At 43.3% G+C, this 25,245-nt stretch overlaps 2 protein-coding genes across 7 annotated transcripts in view; one reads left to right on the top strand and one right to left on the bottom strand.

Moving 5' to 3' along the window:
- Positions 1-10,197, bottom strand: part of SYNPO2L (synaptopodin 2 like) — a 38,814-nt gene extending 28,617 nt beyond the window's left edge. The window contains exon 1 of the mRNA XM_009671245.2: positions 9,905-10,197. Coding sequence (XP_009669540.2) covers positions 9,905-10,009 — 105 coding nt within the window. The 5' untranslated portion in view covers positions 10,010-10,197. The remainder of the gene's footprint in view (positions 1-9,904) is intronic.
- Positions 10,198-11,433: 1,236 nt separating this feature from the next.
- Positions 11,434-25,245, top strand: part of SEC24C (SEC24 homolog C, COPII coat complex component) — a 42,352-nt gene continuing 28,540 nt past the window's right edge. For 2 of the 6 annotated variants that reach the window (XM_068950395.1, XM_068950396.1), the window contains exons 1-3: positions 11,434-11,540; positions 20,273-20,475; positions 23,862-23,948. In XM_068950395.1, coding sequence (XP_068806496.1) covers positions 20,301-20,475; positions 23,862-23,948 — 262 coding nt within the window. In that variant the 5' untranslated portion in view covers positions 11,434-11,540; positions 20,273-20,300. The remainder of the gene's footprint in view (positions 11,541-20,272; positions 20,476-23,861; positions 23,949-25,245) is intronic. The other 4 variants (XM_068950397.1, XM_068950398.1, XM_068950400.1 and 1 more) reach the window with 3 other exon arrangements.

Consider the following 25,245-nt stretch of genomic DNA (forward strand, 5'->3'; position numbering starts at 1 on the left):
CTGGATTTGGCACAGGGGGAAAAGGTTGAGGGCAACAAATGAAGAGGAAAGGAAGCAGAAAAGGTGTTGAAGGGAAGGCCAGTGCTAGGAGAGGCCAGGAAGGCCAGGCCTGGGAAGAGGCATTAACAGAATTTTCCCTATAAAGTCCTGGGGAGACAAAAGGATGCGGTGGTTATTGGACGTGTCTTGGGGGATTTCGGCCTAGCTTTTGGGAACAGAATGCAAGGGAGGAAGGGGTCAGATGCGATTTGGCAGCATCTGTCCTTTAGTATGCACTATATTTAGACAGTGGTATGTGGGGGGTGAACGCACACTGGGATGCTAAGAATAGAGTAATCCTGATTATAACTCAGTAGCTTCATGTCTTGCCTGAGCACAGCTCAGGGAACCCATCTTGAAACTTTGCAACCACCATCCCTGCTGGCCAGCACTCCTTCTTCCTAAGAAAGGAAATATCTTGTGGGTAATTAGAAGTGGCTTTCAGTGCCTTTCAGGAAAAAGCTGTAGTAGGGTCATGCTTTCTTCCCCACTGCCTCCCCAAGGTACCTCACACCTCCTCTCTTTCATCAGCAGAGCTCAATCAAGGTAGGAAGGCAAATTACATTATCTGCTTTCCCCTAACCACCTAACGCATCTTTCCAGCAGCAACATAGCAAACTCAGGCCAAGCCAGAGTTGTGGGTCGATTGGTCTTGCCATCCAATCCCCACTTCTACTCTCTGACTCTGTCAAATCACACAGCTTCCCCCCTTCTCTCAGCAGCTACAAGGGCATGGGGTGCATTTGCTTCATGGTAACCTGCGGGTGTTTAAGTTTCATTCACAGCCTTATGTGAAATGTAGTCCTACCACAGAGTTCCCTCAGAGAAAAAAGAATTGCCTCAGTGTAGTATAAAGCAGTATAAAGCATTAGCAAAAGGGAATGAACTCAGGTAGGACCTCAAGAGCCAAGCAACATTTGGGTCTGCTTCTTCCAGGACTTTCTGCTCAGCCACACCACAAATGCAGTAGTTGTTAGCTGCCAGAGCAGGAGCAAACCTCACCATCTCTTCTCTCTGAACATCTGTTCACATCATTTTGGTTAACGCCTAATCTGCACTTGTGCAAGGAAGATGCCCTTGTGGTTAAAACACTAGAGTGCGATTCAGGAGACCTGGATCTTTTGCGTGACCTGGGAGAAAACATTCAAACTGTGAGCCACAGATGGCAGGAGCCACAAAATCGGGAAGTTTTTCAGCAGCCTTTTGCTCTGACTCTTAAATTTTGTATATCTCAGCTGCCCACCTGAACACAGAGATCCAGTAAGATACTTTTTCTGTGCCTTGTCTATTAAGGATGTGAACAATGTCACATGTCATGGCAATTTTACATGAGATATTTACTCTCATATATTATAATTACACTACACACATTACAAGTACACTTATCTATTTTGTTCCAGTAACTTCCTGCCCAAACACCTTATTCTCATTTAAGAAATGCCACTGGGTGACTGGTTTCTTGGTAAAGTTAAGTCCAGTGTTCCTGTGGACCTATTTCACAGGTCTGTGCTTTCCACAGTGAAAGCTAATTAGGGGGTGCTCATCTAGACAGAGAAAGAGGAGAGAGAACAGAAATTTTCTGGGACAGTAAATGGAGCAAGGGAAGGGTGGTGAAAGAAAAAATCTTGAGTAAAAGGGAAGATTTGCATGGCTTCTGGGTGAGGAGGCCTGGAGATGAAACCTGGTAGTGGCAGAAGATGCTGGTGCTGGTCAGTCTGCTAAGTGCATAAAAGACTCCTGTAATCCATAAACACCTCAAGCATACTGGCAAGGGGGATGCTGCTAACCCAGTGTTGGCAAGACAGGAGAACAACTTATTCAGTATACTGGACCTAATTTCAATTTGTACCGGGGGTATAAACTATATAAAACAAATGCAAGCAATCAGGGGTTGTTAGTTTTCTCTGTCTGTTGAAACCAAACACCTTAAAAAGAGCATTTTGCAGTGATAATACAAGGAGGGAAAAAAGAAAAACAACCCCAAACTATTCACCTTCTTTGCCTAAGCAAAAAGCTTAGCACAAAGCTTGCTGCTGGCTGTAGGTATGTAAAAAGAGGCTTTATCTCCATGGCCTTTTATTACTTGGTGTGAGAGTAGCTGCGAGTGAGTGAAGGGCAATACCATTGACAAGGAATAATGCCACATATACTGGAATAGATATAACAGTACTTGGTAAGCGTTGGACTCTCAACAGAATGAAACAGCAAGATATCAAGCGCTTTTTTCTATGAAGCAAGGATTCAGAAGAAACAGACATATATGTGAAAAAACAAGAGCTCCTGTGCCCACATCTAGCTTCTAGGACAAAAGAGATTGAATATTCAGAAGAAACATGCCCATACATATGCCACGTGGATCCCTTTCTAGAGGCTCAGCCTTGCTCTCTCTGACATCAAAGGTTTTAGGATCAAAAACAAAGGCAATTAGAGCTCATAAGCAAATCTAACCACCAAAATGTCTCTTAACAGGGAGAAGCATTGAGCTGGGGCAGGAGTGAGGGGAGCCTTGCACACAAGGCAGAGTCATCCAGAAGTATGATTTCAGTCCCCCAGAACAAGGTACTCTCAGCTTCAGCACTACACCCTGATGCTACACTGTAAAATGCAGCAAGCTTTGAGTGAAACCCTTGCTCAGAACAAAGACTCTCTACTATGGACTACTAGTCATTGATAGAATGACTAGTCTATTGATAGAATGAGGATACAATCCAGGACAAAAAGCACTTATGTTTACAAAAAGTCATTGTACACAGTATTCATCATACCTGCAAGTGTGGGTTACTGTACCAAAACATAGCACCCATTAACCCTAAGAGAGCCTCTTAGAAACCTTCTGAGGAGTATACGCACTGTTGGTCTGTGGCACCGGGGCAAGCATAGGATCCGTCACTGGTATGACTTAGATAGATAAACACCCCATACACCTGCAAGATTGCAGGGAGCTTCAGTACAGGCACACGCACCTCACAGTGGTACATGTCTCTTCATGGGCCTTGCAGCCTCTTTCTAGGCATCTGTATATGACTGTACAAGAGAAAGCGGCTCAGCTGTTACAGCTTTGTTCAGTAGTTCTAGTAAGTAGTAAGTTGAATAACGCAAGGAAACGTTCCTGGGCTCTGGACCTCCATTGGCTGTAGCGTTAAACTGTTAAAATGGTCCTTGGCACACCTTCATCCCAGGCTAGCTAATGCTCCCCTGAACAATTCCCAGGCATGGTTTGGGAGCTAGAACAGGCCATTCCCAGAGCCACTGCCAGTGGGCAGTTTGCATGTGGCCATGCTATCTGGGAGAACCGAAAAATTTAACTGTTGGGCTTGGCTCCTCTCTGCAGCACTGGCCTCAGTGCCAGAGAATGGTCCCAGGCACAGCTAATATGCTAGGTGTAGATGCAGTTTGTGCGGTTTCACCATAGCTGCTGGTAGTCATCTGTCCGAGATGCTTCCAGGACTGCTAATGGCCAAATAGAATATAAACAAGCTACTGTCCAGACTCTGCACCTCTGCAGGAACAAGAGGGGAAGCTTTTCTAGCAATGTCCTTTGTAAAGAAGTTTTAGACAACTTGTAAAAGGAAAAAGCAAGAGGCAGCATGGTTGTGGTCACACGAGGGAGCAGAAAACATTCAGGACAATGATATCTGAGAGACCAAGAGCCAACAATCTCATTTTGTCATGGGCACGATTGCCTCGTGTCATTTGGAGGGAAGGCAGGCAGGGAAAAAGGAATAAACACAGAATGAAATGGCTTGGACAGTGAGAAAGGAGTAGTTTAACAAATGGTTAAAGATTAGCCAAGGGTAAACATAGACTATAAATCAAGTATCTAACTATTAGTGACTTCCCAGTCAGAATCTAGAGCAATCTTTCAATTAGCATTACGGTGACAAAAAGATCCACTTACTTGGTAGAACTTGATCAATTTGTGATGTCCTTCTAGTCCTGTTTTAGAGTGAACTACTACTCCCATTTATCATTTACTGTGTCCTTTCACTGAATAAAAGCCTATTTGGTCTGACCCTAACTTGACAGGAAAGACGGTTTAGAGGGAAGGGCATAACCACTGATCCAGTTTGTCCACACAGTCTGCTCTCCTCATTTGTTTTGGGAAGCAGTGCCTATGTAAGGCTACTTCTCTTGCAGTTAGCTTAAAGCCCTGGTGACGCTCAAGAACTTGTGAACCAGATCATTAGCTGTTACAAATCAGCAATGGTGATTTGCAACAGCGAGGAGATGATTTTCTGTTTAGGCCCCCTGCTTATTGTTGTCCTGGAGGTCCTACCCACACATCTCCTCAGGGAGGAGGAGAGCCAACCTTCCCAGCTGTGCCCCTCACTCACTGCTGTCCCTGTGCTGGGCTGCGCTTGCAGCCTCCGAACACACCGCAACCGCAGGGCCCAGCTGCTTCTTAGAAAGTTCCCCCAGCTCTGCATCCTGCGTACCCTCGCCACAACCTGACTGTGGCACCTGTCTGAGCACTAACAGGGCATAAAGCATGACCAAGAAGGCTACAAAAGCTGCTCGAGGCACTCCTTCCACAGGGCCAATGCACACTTGGACCTGCGAGACTACCGCTAGTGACTGCTATATGCAAGGCCGCCAGCAGCACTTTCTCAGGTGGGACTTTAGACATCTGTGAAAACAGATAAAAGAGCAGCCCGTCTGCCTTTCACTGAAAGGGGAGAGGAAGAGGCAGTGCTTGCAAATCTGCAAGCCATCATATTTGTTTGGGTTAGAGCTGGCAGCCTCCAGCAGGAACAGAGTCACACGAGCAAAGGTGCACAGGACAGAGCAGCTAGGCCATAGGTTGCAGGGACCAGCATGGCCTGGTGTCCAGGTGGCAGGGAAATCTGGCAGAGGGGACAGGAGAAGCAGTGGACTGCCAGCGGAGAAACACACAGGAGAAAGGGGAGATACGTAAGAAAGAGGTAAAAACGATGGCAAACTGTTCTTAAACGACAAAATAGTTCTTGCTTTTAAAAGCAAGTAGCTATATAATCCTTGTGTGTCGCTGCTTCCCCCCACACATCCATTGGTTGCTGCAGGGTAGATGTACAGAAGAGGGGACTGAAAAGAGCCTCTTGAGTTATCAGGGCTAATCCCCAGTTGTTTCATATGCTACATTTACACCTGTTCATAAACTGATTTTAAAAGGTTTTCAGTTGTTTGTCTAGATTGGAAAATTGTTGCAGAACTTCCCTGGTTAGTTACTCCTGGCCTTTCTGTGCACGCTTGTTTGGTGACAAATCTATCCTGTATTTGAACTGTGCTGCTGTTGTTTGCCCAACATCTATTTGTGGACAGCAATCGTACCTCTCAACCTTTGCGCTAGGTGAAATGAGGCTTCTCTTCTCCCCTCCTTTTCTATAGCAGCTCTACCTTAAATTAATTTTTCTTAAATGTAGCTGAATCCATAGGTATGAGTATTTCCAAAGAATTCTCACTTTTGCATTACATAGTAACATCAGTGCCTTCTCTCTTTATCAGAAACAGTTCAAGTGAAGCTCATTTGTTTGTTTGCCTTTTTTTCAGAGGTGCATCATTTTGCTGGCTCATAATCCTCCTGTGATACATCAATATGCCCAAGTCTTTCTCCTCCACTATCACAGTCAGCTGAAGAGCCTCTAATTTCCACTAATTTTTTTTACTGTTAGTTGTGGGACCAGACTATGCTGGAGGTACAAATGCCTTCCTTGGTTTGTAAAGTAACTGGGTTTCTCTTTGGTGGAATAAATCTTGTTTTGCAAATGACTCCCTAAAGACAGCTTTGCATGAGCTTGTACCATCTTTAAAGCTGTCCTGCTAATCTTGGTAAAAAGTATTTCTGTAGTATAGCTCCACATTATGTTTCTAGTTTGGCTGATTGTGCACTTAATGCTTACGTCTTGTCTTATGACTTTTCTGAGACTAGCTGTTTTACATTTTGTTTGGTTTCAAATATATTTGGTGCCCCTGTCCTTATTGCAAAGAAATCCTCCAGAAATCTGTTGGTATTATTCTCCTTATTGTACTCTCTCATTAGAATGGGTGAGCCTTCTAATCATTTATAGCTTCTTGCGAGGAATGCTATACGCATCAGGGCCATGTATGTTTCCCTTAGTCTTTCTAAAATTAAAATCTTGCTATCTACGGATCTTTTTCGTTTCTTGTTTTTAAGCTTGTTTTCTGTCTTTCCTGCTGATTTGTTCTGGGCCAAAGATTTGCTATGTTGCTGTGTGCTACTGAGCTATACCAACAGACACCTTTATTTTGGTAAGGGGTAGCATAAATTCCCACTATCCTTTATCTGCTTCACTGGGTAAGAGTTAAAAGACTCATTGCAAATGATAATAAGCCAAGTGTGAACACACAGTAGTTCCACTGTTTTCAGCAAAAAGGACATTGCTGTAACTAAGAATAAAATTGAGAGCTTCCTTTCCTTTTTGGTTCTTCCATCTTATTTTTCCCTTTGTTCCTCTAGCTCTCCCTATTCCAGTTCTTCCTAATTTCTATAGAATTATTCATGTCCTCTGTTCATCTTTAATCCTGCTGTGTATTTGCCTGCTGAGCATATCAATGTCTGTTGTCCTTTCAGCTTATTCATTACTGAATTGATTTTTTAATACAACCCTAAGTTAAAAATCACCTCAGACACCAATAAATTCTCTGCTGCTTTTTTTTTTTTGCTCACCCTCCGCTCCTATGATATCTGTTTTTCTGAGACTGAATTGTGGTACTGCCAATCTTCCATGTACACATCAAGACATTTTTAGCACATAGACACTGCAGGTGATTGGATGGAACAAAATATTCAGTATGTGCAACTCGAGCAGGAAATCCTACTTTATGCAATGTTTAGTCTTTGGAACTCCTGGCTGCATGATGCCATCAAATCTTCATTGAAACCGTATTAGGTTCTAGTCAGACAAGCAAAGCACTAGCTGTTCACAAATCATCATCTGCCTATGTATATGGGAAAATACCAGGACTGTAAATTCTCATTTACTTCATAGATCATGCTGATGCTGGAGTGCAAGAATTTCCCTCCATACTGCAGTGCTAGCAAATTAGATGCGTTGCTGAAGGTTACAACTTCCTCTGAAACATTAACCTTGCAGGGAACATGGAGGAAACAGGAAGCAGGAGATGGACTGATCATCAGCCTAGTCTTTTCTGACAATTCCAACATCCCTCCATAAGTACAATGTATACCATTTATACATAACTTATTTGTTATACTTGATTCACTTACATTTATTAGTCCCAAATTAGCTTTTTATCTGCTCAGCTCTTCTTTTTACCAAGAATAGTATATAGAAACAATTTGATGCAACATCCAAGGATATGTATATTTTCTCTAGTGTTCCCACTAAGACTTTTCTAGTCTGAAAGTTGAAATTGCCTGAAATGACAGCACTGGAATCCCCTGAGACCGCAAATATTTGCTGGTGCCTGTAGGATATTCATGTCTGTATTTCCTATAGCATCTTCTCCAGATTCATCCATACTCTGTCCTTCCCCTTTCTGTTTGAATAGAACTTGCTGTTAAGAGCCCAAGCACTAATAATATTTCTGTTGTGTTAAGCCAACTTTTCCTTGTCTCGTGTAAACACTTCTCTTTCTTCCCCAGAGTCCTGTATTTGACAGCTTACTAATAGACTCTTCTCATTTATCTAATCTGTCTTTTCATGCTTGCGCACCACATTCTTCACTGTACTAACGAACATCATGTTGTTTGACCTTACCTCTGCTAGCCAGGCTCGATCTCAGTGACACCCCCCTCTCTGACCACACTTCCCAGTGCTGCCCGTTGGCACTGATCTCATCGATGGAGGCAAAACACAGTAAATCACTCATCTACACCGCAAGAGTCCCAGCTCTAAGAAACTAACAGAGAAACACACAACAGTGCCATCTTTCTCTGTGCAATATCATGCGGCCATAATCCCTGGCCAGGCTTATTAGCAATGGGGCTATTCCCATCTTTGGAGCCTAAAATATCCAAACAGACAGTGATAACGATATTAGAGTTTTGGCATATGTTTTGCAGGCAGCATTTTGGCCCAGACCTCATCCTACTGATGTCAGTAGCAGAATCCTAACTACAGAAGAATGAAGAGTTTATCTTCCATCACAAAAAGCCCAAAACTTCAAGCTTCTACTCTCCTACATGGTAACAGAGGAGGACAATTAAATTACTTCATGACTCCTGGAGATTCATTCTCTTCTAAGCATTCAAATTTAACATTCAGATACGATCTTCTCAGGTTCCCAGAAAGAATCCATAAATCCTTCGCTTGGAGGCTATTTAAACAGTGTTGCATTTAAGACAGTGACTATTGAGGGGTCACCTGTATTCCAAACTGCAATTAAATTCTGGACAATAATAGCCCAAAGTGATAATCATAAAATCAAATTCCTGCTTGAACAATGCTTTATATTTTGAGCCTCTAATGCATTTGTATCAATTATATTTTACATAATTATTTTTGTATGCAGAAGCCAAGTATTGTACTCCAAAAATTTTTTTTTTATTGCTAGTCCTAAGGAATGGCACCCACTTCTCAGTGAGAGCTACTTCTAACTAATACCTTTCTGGAAGTGTCACTAATCCCTGAGCAATATTCTATTCACCTTAAGGTGCGACTTAGCTTGGATAATGGTTAGTTCTTGTTACTGTTCATTCCTGAGTAATCGTTATAGTGTCTCCTCCCTCTTCAATCCCAATTTCCTATCTACTGGGGGATAAAAATGAGTCAAAATAATTCTAGACTCTGCAGAGTTTATGTGACCATGGAAAATCCTATTTTGCTAGCAACCACTGATTCCAGATATTTGTGTCACGGGTATGGATTCTTTAAAGCCCAAGAATATGTGCAGAAGTTATTTTCCCGGAGAAAAATAATCTTTCTCCATGTAAGAAACCTCCACTTTGGGAAGAAGCTATGGGATTCCAAACCATTTGGCCACAGTTACAGGCAAACACTCTTTGATGTGGGAAGAGCCAAATGACACAGAACATTTCATTTTACAATTCTGTGTCAGAGGCACAATCTTCTTAAGGAAACAGGAGGAGTTTGGCAGAGCTTTTGTTCATTCCTGCTGCCCGGGGTGTTTTCCAGCGAGATATCCCTGGATATCACTACGTCAAGGCTAACGCAGCTGTTAGGAGCTTAATCAACAGAGTAGGCTTTTTTCCTACTTTTTAACCTGCTCAATGATCTTTTTGAAAGGAGGACTGTACCAGCTGCTGGTCAAAAGTAATGGAACTCGAGGTTCATGTTTATTCCCTTCTTGTTTCATCACCCACCCAAACAATCTCTACTTCTCTTCATTTCTTGAAATGAAACCAGTGTTTGCTGCTTAGAGCATCCAAAATATTCACTTCAGATAGTATTCACAAAGCTTCACCAGCAGGAGAGATCCTAGGAAATGTGTATCTATTTTGAAAGCTGGAATGTAGTAATGAAATGTTAACTGGAGAAGTGGCTTTTGTTGCTTTGGTTTTAATTAATTTTGATTTAGTTGGATGTCTTATGCAACTACTGCGAGCCCTTATTCCTGCACTGTCACTATGTTATAGCTCTGCTGATAAGTGGAGAGCTGTACAATTTATAAAGGGTGTGAAATACACAAACCTGCACTGAGAAAGCAAGCAGGTCTTCGCCTGACGCTTGTGTATCTATTTCCACCACAATAGCATGCATTTCAGGATCCATATCCCCCCCAGGACCCTGCCTGACCATTCCACCCAAGTTTTCCTTTTCAGATCTGCTATCTTGGTAAGGCGTTCCTGCATTCCTTAACAGTAGCGGAAGATGCCTGACTCACTAGGGATATCTCAGTTCAGTGGAACAACCCTGCCCTCACAGTTCATATCCTGAGGTCCTACCTTCGACACCTGGAGGGGTCTCTTCTGCTCAGAGCCCCCTTGCAGCCGGAAGCCCCAAGGGGCACCTCCAGACAGAGTGATGAGCATTTCTTCTTCAGCTCCCATGATTTCTGTGCTTTGGATATTTTGTCTTCTGTGGCACCTTCTTCCCAACTTCAAAATAAACTCCAGTTCTTAAGGGGCAGCGTCTTCCATTCCCATCTTCACATTCACGTCACGACTCCAGAGTCCCCAAAAGGGCCCTCTTCTCACTTTCTCCTTCAAGTTCACACACGCAAGAGGAGAGTTGAGACTGTCAAGCCTAGCCTTCCCTGCTCTTCTGGACTCTCAGCTGCTGCTCTGCCCACAATTAGACATTTGATTCTGCTCTTGGTAAGGGGCCAGAGTTGTCCAGCACACGTGTCATGTCAATCTCACCCTCGGTGACCCCCCCGCACACACACCCACCATGGATCTCTCACTGAAGCGTGGCTGAAAATAGCTCACCTCCTGTCTCTCCACAGCTTTGTCCGACCCCCCTTAAAGCTGGAAGCATTTCAGTAAAAATTTTATTTCCACTTCCCATTCCAGTTGCAAATCCTGCAGTCACCCAGCACTCAGGATTCGCTAGCGTGACAGTTTCGAGCAAGGACATGACACAGGCACCAAGACCAGGCGATAGCACCCTTGCCCTGAGAAACTGAACGCCATCAGCGTGGAAGCCGCTCGCTCTCCGCTTGCTGCGTTTCTCTGTGCAGCTAGTGTTACTACACAGCAGCACTACCTCAGTCTGCCCCGAAAACCCGCAGCCGCTCCTGCCTGACACGGGGCTGAGAACAACTGGGATCAGCCGCGCAGACGGGATCTCACGCTGCTCTGCGGGGTCCCTGGGGGCCTGGGCAGCTCCCTGGCTGAGGGAAGGGCCCTGCACCCAGGTCCTTGGCTGCCTCCTGCCTAGGAGCCGGACAGACGGGGCCCTCCGGCTATCCCAAAGCACCCCGATCCCTCGGCGTCACGCGAGAAGTATAGACAAGAAACATATACAATATACACAAGAGAGAAATTCCATGTTTCCCCTTGCTACAGGGCTTCGGAGGTAATTTGCCGTTCAGAGCCCAGGAAGAACTCGTCTCTTTGCTGCGGCTCCGTGACGGGCAGGAGCCCCCATACCGGGCACCCCAGCGGACGCAGCCCTGCAGCCACACCGCTGCGCGGCTCACGGCTCCGCTGTCCCCGCAGGGGGCGGGGGACGACGACGCCGCCGCCGCCGCCGCCGCCGCCGCGCTGCCGCCCGCCTAGGCCGCACCGCAGCCGCCCCCCCCGCCCCGTTGCTATGCGTCCTCGCGCTTCCTGGCAACCGCCCCGGCGACGTCACGGTCCTGCCCCAGCCCACCCAGGCGTGGCACGCAATCCCCGCCGCGCTGACGTCAGCGCCACGAGCGAGGCGGGGGCGCGTTGCCCGCCACAGGGCGCCTGCGCGGCATCCGGGCCCTCCCGGGCGGGGCGGATCGGGGCGGCGCGGCGGCCGGGGGTTGGCGGGGAGTGCGGACGTGGCAGAGAGCGGCGGGGGAGGGGCGCTTCCGGTGGGAGCGGCAGGCCCGGGAACCGGAAGCGGGCCCGGCAGCAGAGCCGGGGGCGGCGGGCAGCGGTGGCCGCGGTGAGTGAGGCCGAGCGGCGGCTCCGGGGGGCGTCGGGCTTCCCGGCGGGGTCGAGCGGGCGCCCCGGGCCGGCGGGCGGCTGCCACCGCTCCCACCCGCTCGGCCGGCTGGGCCCGAGGCAGCGCCACCGCCTCCCTCCCCGCCGCGGGGGCCGGGGCCTGGCGACGGCGGCTCTGCGGTGGCGCCGAGCAGGGCGTCGTCTCGGTCGCGCCCTCGCCGGCGACCGGCCCCGGTAACGTGTCCGGGCGGCAGCGCCCGGCGCCGCGCCCGGCCGGGCCGGTGGGTGGCAGCCGCCGGGCCCGGGCCTGCCTGGCGCCGGGGCCTTCTCCTCTGAGACGTGGGCTGCCCCCAGCGGGACCGTCGCTCCCTCCCGGAGAGCCGAGGGCCTTTTTTCTGCCCGAGGCGTGTGTGAGGGGAGATGGTCTCTGAAATAGCCCTGGTGTCTTGTAATCCTCGTGTGCTGGTCTCCAGTGTTCTGTGTTGTGCTGTTTAAGCTTGCATTCATTCAAAGCTTGTACAGGACGGTCATGCCATGCAGAGACATGGTGACAGTGTATTTCTGGATTTAGTAGTTTATTTAGCAGTTGGCTGTCTATGGCTCACTTGGGAAATGCATGGGAAAAAGGGAAGGAGATGGCATGACCAATACATGACTGTGGACTTGAAATAGTAAACGTGTGAGATGAAATCATGATTTCCATGCAGGTAGTGCTTTAATTGTTTGTTTAGTGTGGCTGGAGTTCACTTTCACTGTTTCTGAGGTAAACCCTCTGGAACAGGGAGAAAGTTAACTTCACTTGTTTTTATACTACAGAGGTACCTGAGCATTTTTCAGTACCACCACAGAAAAGCCTGTGTATTGTCTTGGTCAGCTCTGAAATTGTGTCTTTGACAGGGAAATTTTGCAAAAACATCCAACCTGGGCCTCACTGGTAACTGTCTCATAGTAGTTTCAGCTCCATTTAAACTTACAGTAGCCATGACTGATGAAAGTGGTTGCTAGAACATAGGTTAGTTTACACCAGCATCACGTGTTAGAGGGAGAGAAGCTGCACGTGCGCACGAGCGCGCGCGCGCTCTCTCTCTCTCTCTCTCTCTCTCTCTCTCTCTCTCTCTCTCTTTTTTTTTTTTTAAAGAACAGGTTAAAATCATACCACTAGAAAGTAATTTGATTTGCTGCTGAATTTACTCTTGAAGTCTTTACTGTTCATTAATATGGAATTGTCCTGGATGGATTTGAGTAATTCTGACTCTGACTTGTTCCTGTTTGTCATAGAATAGCTATTTTAATTGAGAGAAGGGCACAGCACTGTGTGGCTTAGAACCCAGAGCCTCTCTCTTTAGAAGAAACTTGTCTTAAATCATATTGTGTACTGTCGGCAAATACAAATGCTTCTATCCGTTTTTGGGTGAAAGAGGGCTAGTTCCCTAAGTAAGAACCTCTCTGCTTGAAGATATACCATTCAGCTCTTTATTATTTTGGCAGAATGCTAGCTGAAGAGGGATATAAGAAGTAGTTCTTCCTAATGTGTAGGACATTCACTACAGGTTCTAATTTCTTGGCTGAAAGCTGGGTTCTAGCTCTAGCAGTGAAAGCTGTTTAAAGGACTATTTCTTTAGTGAGTTATTTGATGGTTGTACTCCTTCAGTTGTTTTCTTCTGATACCGTAGGATTGTATTTTCTTCCTGTAACACTTATTATCAGAAGCAGGGTCAAAAATCCAAGAAATAATTGATGGTTGGCTAAGGAAGGGCAAGGTACAAAGATTGACTAAAAATAATCAACAACAGTTTCCACAAAAGAGAAAAGGTGGACATGTCTGGTTCTTTAGGTTTGAAAATTTTTATTAGGAACGGAATAAACGGTATAAACTGGATGGGCTGCATTAGGAAAAACTAACTCTGTGCTTCTTTATTTTTTGTGAGTGATGGAAACTGTATAATGCATATTTTTTGAAGGCAGAGCATAAATCTTGAAGGAAAGATGGGCAGTGTTACAATGTATGCGCACAAAGTTTGTGTAGCATTATAATACAGTTTCAAGTCTTATTCCACATATTCTTACTTATCTGTTCTTCCTTCTGGCCTCTTTTCTAAACTTTAAACTACTTTGTAACTGTTCCTAATCAATTATACTTGTGCAGAGTTCACTGAAGTGAGTCAGATGGTTTCACTGGTTGTAACAGGTATTTGCAGGTGCAGCTAAGGAGGAGAAAAATCTTTCGCTGTCATTTTGTTGATGTCATATTTTCTGACCTTGGCCTCCACAGGATTGTCCTCCAGGAGCGGTGCTCATAACTGAGTGGTTTTGAAATCTTTTGGTCAAATAGTTGTCCACCGAGGGATGCCTGTATTTTGTTAGAGTTAGAGCAAAAATCTAGTGGATGGGGCAGGCGGCTGGAAATAATGGGAGGTTTGAGGTTAGGTCCGGACTAAGGCTTTTGTATTCAATTTTTTACCATTTTCACACTGTTACAACTTGTATGTTGTGTTGGACGTTGCCCAAGTTGATGGATCAGCCTAACAAAACAGGGTTTAAAGTGGTCCTTCTTTAGAAGAATATAGAAATGATGAAAGCAAAACTCTGCTCCAGAGAAGATGTTTTAGCAGTTAATCTAACGTTTCTTTTCCTAAAAGTCTTTAGTGCAAATACTGTGGCTTCATTGGTGTTAAATTGCGAAGTTACATTTTGAAAAGTAGGTGTCTTGCTCTGGATGAACCATTAGAACAGATCCTTTTGGACTCAAAATGCATAGATGAAGAAAATATTACCTATGGTATAAGAAGTTCTGAGAATCTGCCCAGCTGGAAGGACAGGGCTCCACAAAAATACAACTGGATTTGTCAGGTGGGGAGGGCAGTTCCAGTGGTGTCACTTGGAATAATTTGGACAAATATATGGGAGGCATGCAGCTGTAATGACCTGAACTGTTCCAGATCAGTTGTCAGTCTTTGACTTTCAGGATATGAGCATCTCTTCCAGGATTTCTGTTTAAAAAAGTGAAACAGTAGCCTCTTGCCTCTAAAGAGAGCCAGGTGTTCTGTGAATGGTTGTAGCAGACTTTGCCATGCTGTATCTGAAGCAAAGGCAAGGACATCTAACAGGAGAGTGTTCTTGGCTCCAGAATTTAGGTCTTTATGAGAATGGTGTTATTTTGGTACTTCTACATAGAATTGCAGAATAGGCACATTAAAGGCACTATAAGTAATGTGCTAAGTCGGTCTTTGAGGATGCTGATCATCCCCTTCTGTCCCGTCTTTTGGAAATGACTTTGATTTCCGTATTCAGAAATTAAACAGATGTATTTCCTTTAGTTCCAGCAAAATAGAGCAGACCATGCTGTCCTCAGCTTTTTTCCAAGGATAGCTCTCCTAAAAAATTGAAACAAAAAAGGCTTTTAATTTCTATGGGACCAGTAAAGATTTAGCATCCTTCTGAAGGAAAGTCATTTTCCTGTATGCTTTTCCTTCAGAAACTGATCAAGAGCTGATGAGATCAAGCTTTTCAGTTTCAAAAGGGAATTAACAGTGAATGCAAACCAGAAAAGTGAGGACTATGCAATTTTTAGTGATTTGGGAGATCTGATTGAAAAAATTCATATGAATTGCTGTTTTTTAAAACAGGGCATGAAAACTGAACTGCAGTCTGTTTTTGTGTGGGTACTGAGGAATCTAAAACCTATAAAGATTCTAAGTGAAAGATTTAGTCCCAGCGATAAACTTTTTTTTTCCCCTTCAGTTTGGTGTTGATCAGCGCTAGTTATCTGCCTTGCATACCTGTGTCCTGGTATAAATTTTAACTATTTGCACTAACACAATTTTGAACAAAACCTTCATGGTCAACTGCCTTTTGTACAGAGAAATAGAAAACTGTAGAGAGTGACTGCTTCACGTTTTGCCAGAAACTGATTTCAGTTATTTATAGTGATGACTGCTTGTTGTAATAATATTTTCACACTAGTATCAGTCCTACTTACTTGAGCTTTGTTTATTTGTTGACACTTTGTAACTGATGAGTGTAGTAATGTGATGTTCAACAGCATGTTTTAATATTACATTTAGCTCAGTTTTAATAACATGTTACCACCTACAAATAAATATCCTCAGTACTTTGATCAAGCAGAAGTGACCGTTTACTCCTCCTCTCCCTATCCAGTATACGTATTACGTTCTTTCTGTTCTTGTTTTTTTTTTTTTTTTTGTTATTGCAAATAGGGCATAAAATCTCTCTTCTTCCCATATCTCTTCAAATGACCATGTTCTAATTTCTAGTTCAATGCATCTTTTTTGGCAAATAAAATTCAATGCTGTTTGATTAAAAATTATCTTCCCTGAGGGAGAAGGAACAGATACTCATTCAGTGACAACTGTTTTTTGCCTTCTGATGTGGATACTTCTGGTCTTGCCCCGGTGATACTCCGCAACAGTAATGAGCAAGCATGCCATTAGCTTTACATTTAGAGCAAGTTGAGCAACTGAACTAATAAAGTAACCTTTCCCCCAACTTTGACACAGGCTGCTTCTTGGGTATCTCAGGTGTTTCCTCCTCCTTTCCACCTCCCTCTTTCACCCTCCGCCACTTTGGAGGAAGCATCAGCCTGTGCTGTGCTGGAGGTTAGCGTGTGCTGCTTGCTACATGGCATGTGTGAAGGCCTGACTTTCTCTCAGTGGGGGCGCTAAGTTATCTCTTCTCTCTGTTATCTACATCTCCTTCATGTAGCTACTTTTACCTAGAAAGCATAGGAAATTATTTTCTCAGAACTTTGTTCTTCTAGATTTGCCTTAAATAGGCTTGCCTCTTGGTTTCAGTATTGCTAAGGAGAGAAAGAGGAGCAAACAGCTACTACCCACTCAGGTGGGGAATAACATTCATGGGAGGGAAGGTGAAGGCTACAAAGAGAATAGTAAAAGATCATCAGGTAAGGTCACCAGCTAAATATACGCTCATCAGTAAGTCAAAAATGGTTTGCAAGGGATACTTTTGAGGGTTTTTCCCCCTCATCTTGCCATTTAAAAAAAAAAAAAAAGGCTTGATTGGTCTTTTCTAGCCCTGTAGTAATTGTTTCTGCAAACAGCAGGTCTGTTCAGGGATATCTCCAGTGACTCCTGTAGAATTTTGTAGGTGTAAATTGTGAAGTCTCTTAATGATTGTAGTCCTGGAGGTGTCCTCCTGGATGCTCCTGCTTAGTCTACAGCTCTTCTGGAAGAGAGCTATTTGGCTTCTAGTCACTGCTCCAACAAACTCCTTGGGTGCACAGTCTAATAAGCAGCAGTCAGCACTTAGAAAAAAGAAACGAGCGAGCAGCAGTTCTTCCTCAGCAGCAACGGCTGCCTGTATGTCCCATGATGCTCAGATATAGCAGTCCTCTTGCCATGTTCTCCCTTCTCTTTGCTCCTACCTTGCAGGAGGAACTATCCTGCTTTGCTGTTTGCACTGAATGAAAAGTGGAGGGGGTAAGTCTGTGATTGCGATGTGATGGTAGTGCCTAGCTGGGGAGAAAGAGGTTAATCTTTAAGAGAACCTGGGCGGGGAGCAGCTCCCAAAGTCCAGATTTCTTGGTCCCATGGCTGCCCAGGTTAGACTGTTCTGCAGAATTAAGTCAGAGGTGGAGTGGGAAACCTAAATTTTTAGCAATGACCCTCGGGCTCAGTATGAAGGTGTTCTAAAACAATACAGGCTGATCAAAAATTCACACTGTCACACTGTTGTAAGCTGTTGCAAATAACATTGTGTTACTTCCAAGGGTAAATTAACTTTAAATATTTAATAGAACAGTTCTTATTTTGAAACAAAATCCCTATCATTACCTTAATAGAACATGCAGAAAATAAATACAAAGCTTTTTTTCCCTTTCAGATTAAGTTTAAAAGATGTGTGGTAGAGCTGATGTTGATGTGAGTTGTCACCTGCAGATGAAGATTGAAAAAATGTGACATACACATCAAAAATCTTTTAAGTCCTACTTCAGATCTAAAAATTAGATATTTTTGAATAAGCTTTATCATGCTTTATATTCACATTTGTTGTATTTATTAGCTATGGAAACTTAATGTAATGGAAACTGTCTTCTGTAAGCTATTAGATTGTTCTGTTATGATATATCAAGGGAAAATATGTATATATGGCTCTGCAAGAATGTCTTTATGTAGATGGTTCTTAAAGAACTATAGTTATTTTAGTACCCTTTCTGTACAGCTGTTGTGTCCATTGCTGAAATAATTCTTTGAGGTTATGTTTTTGATAGCATAAGAAACATTAGCATTGGTTGGCATACTGAAATCAGTGAATAGGCAAAACAGTTTATGCGTTTGTTACTGCTTGAGTTAAGGTGTAGATTCCTTGCTGGTATTTACCTCAACAGGCTGATGGCTGTTGCAGCAATGTTTGTCATGTTTGTGCTAGGATTTACTGCATCTCTGTAATGCACAAGTTCATCATAGGGTTTGGCGCAAAATATGAGGGCAGAATTAAAGTTATTTGCTTTATTTTAACTCTGTATTTTTATGTAAACCTCAGCCTTTAGGTTTTTTTTGCTCTCCAAACACACATTTGTTTACAATGTTACTACAGATACAGACTGAGCTGTGTTGGAGGGAAACAATGCTATATGTAGTTAAAGGAGTACAACAGGGGATGCAGGGTGTGGTTGAGAAATAGACCATGAGGGAGTCTCCTGCCCTTGAACTGATCTCCTTGGTTCTCCACAGCTAGAGAGGTGTCTGTGGTATATCTGCCTGCTAGGGACCGTGATATTGTAAGAAGTGGCAGCTTGCTTTGGGGTCTCCCATGGTCTTTTTTATTTTTCTCTCTATAAAGTTAGTCAATCTGTAATATGTACAAAAGAGAAGAATTAGGAATTCATCTGTTAAGCAACACTTTGTGTTTGGCTTTTCCAGAAAACTTTCCTCCTGTCTCTGACACGTCTCCTTCTTCTGTATAAATCTGTTGGTGACATCTTTGCCTGGGATGCTTTTCTTTTTTTTAACATCTTTCTTGGGTGAGCTTGCTGCATTTGGAATCTTTCAATTTCCTGAAACAATTATGCGTATAATTGTCTACCTTGATTTCAGCAAGGCTTTCAACACTGTGTCCTGTAACGTCCTCATAGGTAAGCTCAGGAAGTGTGGGCTGGATGAGTGGACAGTGAGGTGGACTGAGAGCTGGCTGAATGGCAGAGCTCAGAGGATTGTGATCAGTGGCACAAAGTCTAGTTGGAGGCCTGTAGCTAGCAGTGACCCCAGGGTGACTGGGTCCAATATTGTTCAATTTATTCATCAGTGACCTGGATGAAGGGACAGAGTGCACCCTCAGCAAGTTTGCTGATGATCCAAAACTGGGAGGGCAGAGTTGGGTGGAGAGGAACTTCATGAAGTTCAATACAGGGAAGTGCAGGGTCCTGCATCTGAGGAGGAATAACCCCATGCCCCAGTACAGGCTGGGGGCTATCTTGCTGGAGAGCAGCTCTGCAGAGAAGGACCTGGGAGTCCTGGTGGAGAACAAGTTAAGCATGAGGCAGCAATGTGCTCTTGTGGCCAAGAAGGTCAATGGTATCCTGAGCTGCATTCGGAAGAGCGTTTCCAGCAGGTCAAGGGAGGTGATCCTGCCCTTCTATTGAGTTCTGGTGAGGCCTCATCTGGAGTACTGTGTCCAGTGCTGGGCTCCCCAGCACAAGAGAGACATGGAGCTCCTGGAGCGAGTCCAGCATAGGGCTACTAAGATGCTGAAGGGACTGGAGCCTCTTTTCCTCTTATTTGAGGAAAAGCTGAGAGAGCTGGGCCTGTTTAGCCTGGCGAAGACAAGACTGAAAGGGGAATCTGATCAGTGTGTATAAGTATCTGAAGGGAGGGTGTCAGAGGAAGGGGCCAGGCTCTTCTCAGTGGCACTCAGCAACAGGACAAGAGGCAATGAGCACAAACTGAAACACAGGCAGTTGCATCTAAACATAAGGAAAAACTTCCTTATTGTGAGGATGACAGAGTGCTGAACCAGGTTGCCCAGAGAGGTTGTGGAGTCTCCTTCCTTGGAGATATTCAGAAGCCGTCTCGACAGGGTCCTGAGTAATGTGCTCTAGGTGACCCTGCTGGAGCAGAGAGGTTGGACTAGATGATGTCCAGCCATTCTTGGCCATTCTGTGATAATGAGAACTTTAAAGTGTCCACTATTTAAAAAAAAAAAAAAAATCTGTTTTGACCTTGTTTAGAATCTTCTGGAGGCTTCAAGAAGCAGCCTTTGTGGATGCTAAAGTGTGTTGCTTTTAGCAAGGATGCATGATCTAGTAGACAGAACATAGAGCAGGAAGCTGAATTTGTTGAGTGTTACTGAAGTGTTAAGAAATCTTGCATCTGAGTCATGAAATCTGTTTTCCGTTGGTCTGTTGATCTGTGAGCTGGAAGTAGTTCTTAAGGCGTTTTGGGAAGCTTGATAACTACCTGTTTTAGAATGGCAAATTATGAGTGTATTTCTTTTTCCTAAGAAAGTGATCACAAGTCTAACCGGTACTGAAGAGTTGGTCAGTTGATTGTTAGGCATAGTTTATGTACATATTGTTCCTTAACTAGCTTTTCTAAAGCATTTTTTTAATCTTACTGGGAAAATTGTTGTGCAAGAGTAACTTACTACTAATCTATTATCTCCCCTAGTATCTCAGGGTCTTTTTCTGTGAAAACAGTAGAGAAGTTGGCCCGTTTGGTTTTATGTCTGCTAAAAGCCATTTTTCCTCCTCTTTTGCAGGTGAGATTAGTTTGGGGATGTGAATACAATGAGTGTAAACCAGCAAGCTCACGCAGGGCCTCCTTACGGGCAACCTCAACCTGGATATCAGGGATACCAGCAGCCTGGCTATGGAGGACAACCATTGCCAGGGGTTCCTCACTCGCAATATGGAGCTTATAACGGTCCGATGCCAGGATACCAACAGCCAGTCCCTCCACAAGGTACTTCACAAAACTTTGTATTTAATAACCTGTGAATTGTTGCGTTCACAGAATGTTTTTTGCGATGACTCCTATTGCTAATTTTTATTTTGTGGTAGTATTTCTCTTTGCTCTTGTATATAGCATGCATGGTGTTAAAAAGTATGTTCTTTCTGTACGTTCTGAGGGTATTGCTCTGTCATTTGTCCATTTTTGTATGGTTTATTTTTCTTCTGTAGCTTATAGAATTAACATATTGAGAAGCACAGCGTTCTTTATTCCTGTATTTCACTGCCCCTGTGGTACTGAAGAACCTGAATAAAACAATTTTCCTAATTAAGTTGTATTGAGGGACGGCAGTTAGGGACTTGTAAAGCAGTCTCAGTTACAAACCTGTTACACTAATGTATAGAAAGACTCGCACTCTGTCCTAAACACTAAGAGAGACAGCTCTAGCTGGAAAGCGTGTTTGGTGGAGCTAGTTTCTCTGAAGTCTTTAAATCCAATAAAAAGTGTGTAGACACATGTGCGGCATGCTAGTATGTTTCAGAATTTTCTCAGTTTTACACAGTTATATCACTTTTGTAAAGGCAAAATAGGTTTAAGCTTGTATCTCTTTCTTTGCAAAGTAATTCAATTTTTGTTTTAATGTCTTTCAAAATAAAGGCTTATTTAACATTACTAAGCAACTCTGAGGAGTCTGTTTTTTGAATACCTGTATTGTTTTGGGAGATGGAAGACGATATCCGAAATATTGTATAGGAGAGAATACTGTTGTTCTGAGTAGAAGTGTTTCTGCCTTGTAGGTAATATCTGTATGAATTCAGTGCGACTGAGTTAAGAACACAAACTTTCACTCTGAGATATTTGTTTAGATTTCAGATTGGTTTTCTAAGGCAATGAGAAATGTGCTAATCATGCTGATGGTCTCTGTGTCATTTCCCCCTCCAAGTAAATTTTGATTTTTTTTTTGCAACTTTTTGAAATTTAAACCAAACTTGATGAGAACGGTAGAAAAAGCGAAGTACCTACAGTTATCTTGAAACTAGCAGAAGGGAGAGATTGAAATCTGTGTCCCTGAGAAAGAGATTCCAATAGGAGCTGAACAGTTATCCTGCTGTGTGTGGGTTCCCCCCCCCCCCCCCCCCCCATCTTGGGTTAGCAGGTAAAGGAGTGGAGTGGAAGAGGGGTTAGTGTGGTGTACTAAAGAATGGGTTATTCAGTTGTCTGTCTCCCTCTTCTTTCCTTAATCTCTTCCTTCCCTTCCCCCAATAAATTTCATCCAACAGCACTTTTAATCTGTGAATTTTGAACTAATTTCAGAGGTTTTAAATTCTTATAGAAGTAATGAAAATCAGTACTGGGCAGATGAAAGAAACCTTGCTTCTGTAGAAGAGGCAGGCAGAGCTCAGTAATGGAGTGCTCTATTTGGCTGCGGGCCCAGCCAGCCAAGTGCTTCTATAGCCCGACTGATTGGTGTTCCGTGTTCGTGGAAGGAACAGGGAGGAACTGGACTTACTTCATTGAGGGAGTGAAGGAGATTCAAGGAGGATAAAGATTACTACAGATTTGTTGGAAAATTTTCATCAGTGCTGTTATTTACAGAACAACTTGATTTCTAGCTGTCATCAGCGTGAAGAACTTCTAGTGACTGTTTAGGATGTTTGTGAAAAGAAGCATAGCTAAACGTTTTCTGTCTGATAGTTCAAAAGTGGTCTGCAAGTCTAAAGGGCATTTCTTTTTAAGAGAAGTAAATGTTTTTTTTGACTCTTCTATTTTGACTTTTTTTAGGTTTCAGAACAACAGAAATTTAATTAATGACAGTTGAGTAAGGACAGTAGCTAGCCTGGCACATAAACCTACAAACGTTAGTGGATTGCAAACTCACATCTTGTTCATGGCGATAGCAACTAAAAGAAAAAGCTGGTATCACACTGGTGCCATGATGGATCGCAACAGGAGTGTGTTGTACTAGCTGTAAACATCTCTTTTACTTTATTGATGTGTCAGGCAAAGGCTGGTCATAGTTTGTGCAGGAGGTTCCTCTTCCGTCTTTTCTTCTGAGATCATCCTTCTTAGCAGTAGAAGCTCTGTTAGTAGACTGTACTGAGGAAATCTCAGTTGCCATGTTGCTCATTTCATACCTGTTGTTCTTGTACACTCAAGATCCTTGTCTTTAGAAGAATGAAATATAAAATGCAGAGCACTAGCGTACAGCAGTCAGAAGTTGATCTGTTGGTAACTGTTGAATATGAGATCTGGGTGGGAAAGAGTGGAAGACAAGCAACGCGTTACCAAAGAGAGCAGAGAAGTGATAGTGAGAACTTAAGGACCATGAAAGCACTATAATTAGTACAGATCTGCATTTTAACTTTTACTGGAACATAAAATAGGTCTTTATATATAATCTTTTGACAAGCGTTCCATTATCAAGAACCTCATAAACCTGATCAAGTATTGCTTTCTTGGTGGAAGCAGCTCTAAAGAAGAGTCAAGAATGGAAAGGGACTCCCAGAGATTTCTTTTTCCCTCTGTTGTGCATATGTTCCTTGGGTGATGATGAGTTCCTGCCTTTTTTCAAAGCCAGTTATCCTTTCTACCCCTCTAACACTTCTTGTTTTTTTTTTCAGGTTATTGTAGTGAGACTTTCTTATGGTTGCATGATGTAGAGGGAAGAGAATTAATTCCAGAGGCACCAGAGTTTGACAGGAATTTTATGAGCACAGAGGGCTAAAGAGAGAGCGGTCAATGCTACTCTGTGACCTCAAAGTAGTTGTCTTAGGGGCATATTTTAAAAATAACAGTAAAGAGGGCTTTGAGGCCTGAGTGGAGAAGTGTTGGGAGCAGATACCATCCTCAGGCAGGGAGAAGTCCAGCTTTCACATGTGACTTAGGTGATAAACCTTTACTTCTAATTGATGGAAATGTGAAAGTGCTGTGCCAGTGACAATAGCCTCACTCGGGAACAGAAGTGGAGTGCTGTGCTTAGCTGAAAGTAGCTGCTACTTGCTAGCAAAAGGTTAAAAGAATTTGGATGATTTTTTACCATCCTTTTATAGGAGACAGCTCTCCTTCTAACAAGGTCATTGCAGTTGAAAGTGCTACTATGCAATTGTCTGAATGCCAGTGACTCTAAAGTTGCTTCTGGTGTATTTTATGTAGACTCAGTTTATGATACTAGTTGTGTTCATGTTAGAATATGCAGTTGTATTGGTATATTGGTAGCGTATGTTATGGGTGGTAGGACAGTGAGAGAGAGTAGAGCATCAAGAATAAATAGCAAATGTGACATGGATTTGTACATACATGGTATTTTCTGTGCTGTGTGGAATGCCCTCATCACTGGGAACACTGTCTCTTGATGCCATCTCTCAGGGTTGATATACTGGTGTATTCTGTCTTTCCAGGTTACTTTCCTTCCTTGGGGTTCCCTTCGAAGGGCTCTCCTGTTTCTCTCAACTCTGACACTTCTTCTCTTGCACCTAATTTCGTAGGTAAATAGTGTCCTTTCTGTGGGAGTGTTTGTGCTGTGCTGCTCCTGCTGTGGGGAAGAGGGTGGTTGTGTTAAGCAGCTTTTGTGCTAAGTGACCATTCAATACGGATATTTATCTCAAAGGTGTGGGTACCTGATTATTCAGGCAGAGGAGGCGGGTGGCACACTTCTCACTCTGTAGGCAGCGCTCCAAAAACATAAATAGGATATGAAGAAACAATCCTAGTAGAAAACCCTTATGCCTGCAGATTCGTAGATAAACTGATTTGTGACTAATGTATTCCGAACGTTGATTTCAAAACCTGAATTGGCCCATTCAGGTTCTGTCAGGGGGAAGCCCTAGTTTAAAAGCAAGCAGTCTCTCATCTGAGAGAGAACTGGAATGCAAAGTTTGACACAATTGTAACGTTCTCTAAAGCATTGCAACAAAGAAATGAAAAATCTTCCAAAGTACCAGGATTTTGGTCTTGAAAGTCATGACGTTTTGCTAACTCTAGTTTTCATTTAAAGAAAAAAACTTTTTAGCTTTCTTGCATAGAGCATAGAAACCCAGTATATGTTTGGAATATTTATGATTACAGAAGCTGTGGCTTGAAGGAGGAAATCTTTTTTGCGAAGTTAGCAATTAAGATGCAAGAATTAGAAACACTGCAAGAAATCATATTGTATTTTTCCTTCCTTCCAAGTAGTGGTGTTTTGCAAGAGCTGTTTACAGTAGTGTCTGTTCATTTAGAACAGTTGGGAGTCAAAATTGGGCCAAGTCCATGTTTAATGGTGGATGAGATAGTCTCAAGGCTTTGAGTAAAGTCACAGGTGTTTCCAAGTATGCTGTAATCTGCCTCCATTTTGAGGTCTGTCGTGAGTAAGAACAGTATCTTGAAGGCGTTGAAGGGGAACTTCAGTATTCCTCAAGGGTAATGAATCTTGAGATAATAAGCCACTAGATCAAGTGAATTTCTTCAATGACTTTTTGAGCAATTTGTGGAAATGATTAAAGAAATATTTGTGATAAGGACTAGAAAAAGACTACTGAAGCCTTTTCTGAATTGACCATGTTCTTCAGATGTAAATTGTATGCCTGTTAAAGCTGAAACAATTATAGAAACTTAATGTTAAACAAACAAAAAAAAAAAAATTTAGGAATCCTCCAGAAATTGGATTAAAAGTGCTTTCAAACTCAAAAGGTAACAATTCCAAACAGTTTATATGTACCATCAAAGGAAAAATATTCCAAAATAGGAAAGTATATCAAATTAGCTTTAAAAAAAATCACAAAAGACATTCGGAAATAGAAATAC

The sequence above is a fragment of the Struthio camelus genome, chromosome 7, assembly GCF_040807025.1.
Source record: "Struthio camelus isolate bStrCam1 chromosome 7, bStrCam1.hap1, whole genome shotgun sequence".
Taxonomy (NCBI): Eukaryota; Metazoa; Chordata; class Aves; order Struthioniformes; family Struthionidae; genus Struthio; species Struthio camelus.